Below are 3,528 nucleotides of genomic sequence, written 5' to 3' on the forward strand. Positions count from 1 at the left end.
CGTCGAGAGCCCCGGGCTCGCCCTGCAGCCCCGCCGCCCGCGCGGTTTCTGTCGCTTTTCTCGCCTCCTGCCTCGTGCCGCGACTTGTCCGCTCTCGCCCGCAGAAAACCTTCACCCCCAACATAATCAGCAGGAAGATCAAGGAAGAGTAAGTGGCATCGTAAGCGTTTCCCTGCCTTACCCAGCCCCGTTCGCCCCGGGGCCCACGCTCCGAGGGGTTTTGGCGTGCCACGGTGCCAGAGGGGGGGCACGGGGTAAAGCTGCCTCCCCCCTGCCCAGGCCCAGAGAGGATGTCACCGTCAAGAAGGAGAAGAAGGAGCGGGACCGGGACCGGCAGCGCGATGGGCACGGCCGGGGCCGGGGCCGGCCCGAGGTCATCCAGTCCCACTCCATCTTCGAGCAGGGCCCGGCCGAAATGATGAAGAAGAAAGGTAGCGGGAGCTGAGGTTTCCCCGGGGAGGGTTTTTTTGGGGGGGGTCCCAGCCGGCGTGGGGTGAGCCCAGAGTGGTTCCCTGCTCCCCAGCCGGCTCCTGGGACAAGGCGGTGGACATGTCGGACTTCGGCCCTTCGCACATCATCAACATCAAGAAGGAGAAGAGGGAGACGGACGAGGAGACGAAGCAGATCCTACGCATGCTGCAGAAGGACGACGTGAGCGGGCTTTTGGGGAGGGGATTGTCCCCCAACTGGGGGGGCTGGTACTGAGTGCCGTCCCCTTTCCCAACCCCGCAGTTCCTGGACGACCCGGGGCTGAAGAACGACATCCGCAACAAGCCGGTGCAGCTGCCGCTCGCCCACTCGGGCTGGCTCTTCAAGGAGGAGGCGGCGGAGGAGCAGGAGGACGCGCAGCCCTGGCTGCCCAAGGAGGACAAGACGGAGCCGGACCCGCCGGTGAAAGGTGCGGGGGGGTCCCCTGGGTGCATCCAGGGGGTCCCACGGGCGCAGCCGGGCCGGGCCGGGGACACCACCCTGCTCCCCGTGCCCACCCTGCGCCTCTCGCCCCGGTGGCAGTGAAAGAAGAGCCGTGCGACGAGGACCCCCTGCCCGCCACCAAGCCGGCGCGGGGCCCCCCCGGCTTCCCGCGGGACATCCCGGTGGCCGAGCTGCTGCAGAGGCTGAGCCTGGCGGCCGAGGACGAGCTGCTGTTCCTGCAGCTCCCCGACACGCTGCCCGGGCAGCCGCCCACGCAGGACACCAAGCCCGTCAAGACGGAGCTGCAGACCGAGGAAGGGCAGGTGGTGGTGGTGAAGCAGGAGAAGAGCCAGGTAGTAGGGGCGCGGGGCGGGTTTGGGGGGGTTTTGGGGAGGTTTTGGGGGCGCAGGTGGCAGCGTGCTGATGGCATCGCTCGGCGGCAGGAGGCGAGGCAGGCGGAGAACACGTGCACCCTGGCCGACCTCCCCGAGGGGCAGGTGGGGAAGCTGCTGGTCCGCAAGTCGGGGAAGGTGCAGCTGGTGCTGGGCAAGGTGACCCTGGACGTGACCATGGGGACCCCCTGCTCCTTCCTGCAGGTACGGGGGGACGGGGGGGGGGTCCTTTTCCACCCCAAACCTAAAGGGTTTTGGCCGCCCCGCTGAGCGGCCGCCCACGGGTGCTTCTCCCTCCCGGCAAGGAGCTGGTGTCGGTCGGCATCGGGGACAGCCGCACGGGCGAGATGATCGTCCTGGGCCACGTGAAGCACAAGCTCGTCTGCTCCCCGGACTTCGAGGCCCTCCTGGAGCACCGGCACCGGTAGCCCCACGGAGCAGGGGGGGGGCAGCGAGCCAAAGGTGTCCCCGGTACCTGCGGTGCCCCCCCCTGCGGGCTGTGGAGAGGGGTCTTCGGCAGCCGGATCCGACCTCGGTGCTGTGCGCCCTGCGGGGGCTGCAGCTCTGCGCCCCCCACCCCCCAAAAAAGAGTGGGGTTTGTGGGGCGGGGGATTTGGGGGGTCCCCCCCCCGGGCTCTGCGTGCGCCCTGGGGGTGGTGGGATGCTGGTGCCTGGGGAGAAACGCAATAAAAATGGCTTTCCTCCTGCGGGGGGGGTCCTCGGTGTGGTTCCCCCGACCCCAAGCCCCCTCCTCAGCCCCCGGCTCACCCCGTCCAGCCCCGGGGGGTGCAATGGGGGCAGCCCCCTGCCTGCTGGGGGGGCAGCACCACAGGGTGGAGATGGGGAGCCCCCTGCAACTGCCCCTGTAACCAGCCTGTTACTGCCCCATGCCATATGGAATTGCCCCCTGTCCCGTTCAACTGCCCCCTATCCCGTTCAACTGCCCCCTGTCCCATTCAACTGCCCCCTGCCCCATGTAATTGCCCCCTGGAGTTGCCCTCAGCCCCCTGGCATCACCCAGTGTATCTGCCCCCTGCCCTTTATAGTTGCCCCATGGAATTGCCCCCTACTCTGTTCAACTGCCCCCTGGAATTACCCTGCATAACTGCCCCCAGCCCCTTGTGATTGCCCCCTGGAATTGCCCCCTACCCCTTGTACTTGCCCCACCCCAATTGCCCCCATGTAATTGCCCCCTGCCCTTTCCAATTACCCCCTGGATTTGCCCCCTGCCCCATGTAATTGCCCCCAGTCCCCTGTACTTGCCCTTCCAATTGCCCCCAGCCCCTTGCAGTTGCCCCCTGTACTTGCCCCCTACTCCCTGTACTTGTGCCCTACCCCATGTGATTGCCCCCCTCCCCATGTACTTGCCCCCTGCCCCCTGTACTTGCCCCCCTCTCCCTGTCTCTGCCCCCCCCAATTGCCCCCCCGCCCCCTGGCCCCGCCCCCTCCGCTCTCCCTGGTGCTAAAGCCCCGCCCCCTTCCCCCCTCCCCCGGGGCTCTCAAAGGGCGTGGCACTTCCCCGCCGGCGCGCTGGCCGCGGACCAATGGCGTGGCGGCTCGGCGGACGGAACTGGCCAATAAGGAGCGGGCGTGAGGCGCGCGCGCGCGCCGGGAGCGGAGCCGCGTGCGGGGCGGCCTCGACCGTGGGCGGCCTCGCCATGGAGCCCCCCCCCGCCCTTCCGCCTCCCCTGCCGCCCCCCCGCCGCCCCCCCCGGCCGCATGAGGGGCACCCCGGCCCTCGTCCCGCCCTGGCCTCGGGGACAGCCGGGCCTCGGCAGCCCCCGGAGCCTCCCCGGGGAGCCTCCCGTTACACCGACCTCCGCGGTGCCGGAGCCCGCTCCCTCGCCGGAGTCTCTCTCTTCGCTTTTTTGGAGCCTGGGGTTCGGCACGCAGCCCTGCCCCTCGCTGGAAGCGGGGGACTTGCCCCTCGGTAGGTCGCCGTGCCTTGATGGCTGGTGATGGTGGAGGCCTGTCCGGCCTCCGTGAGCCCACTGGCCCCCTTCCTCCCCGCAGGCCGTGGTGCTGGCAGCACGGTGAGGGCTGCGGAGGACGCCCCGGTGCAGCCCGGTCCGGCGGTGGGTGCCGGCGAGGGGGAGCCGGTGTTGCCCACGCGTGGCCGGTGAGTTGGGAGGCTCAGTGTTACCCTCCAAATTCAGTGCGCTGGGGGGCTGGAGGTCGGGGAGCACGTGGGGTCTGCAGAGGGGGTGTGTGTTGGGGGGGGGGG

The 3,528-nt window shown here is 69.6% G+C and overlaps 1 protein-coding gene across 1 annotated transcript; it reads left to right on the forward strand.

The window, feature by feature from the left end:
• Positions 1–5: 5 nt before the first annotated feature.
• POLR3D (RNA polymerase III subunit D) lies at positions 6–2,011 on the forward strand (the record flags this gene model as incomplete). The annotated part of the gene is made up of 7 exons (XM_035312850.1): positions 6–148; positions 280–431; positions 524–651; positions 733–898; positions 1,012–1,265; positions 1,356–1,508; positions 1,610–2,011. Coding segments are annotated over 7 exons (1,119 nt in total), but the record flags the coding sequence as incomplete, so codon positions are not given.
• Positions 2,012–3,528: the final 1,517 nt, after the last annotated feature.

This window comes from Oxyura jamaicensis, assembly GCF_011077185.1.
Source record: "Oxyura jamaicensis isolate SHBP4307 breed ruddy duck chromosome 22 unlocalized genomic scaffold, BPBGC_Ojam_1.0 oxy22_random_OJ71725, whole genome shotgun sequence".
Taxonomy (NCBI): domain Eukaryota; kingdom Metazoa; phylum Chordata; class Aves; order Anseriformes; family Anatidae; genus Oxyura; species Oxyura jamaicensis.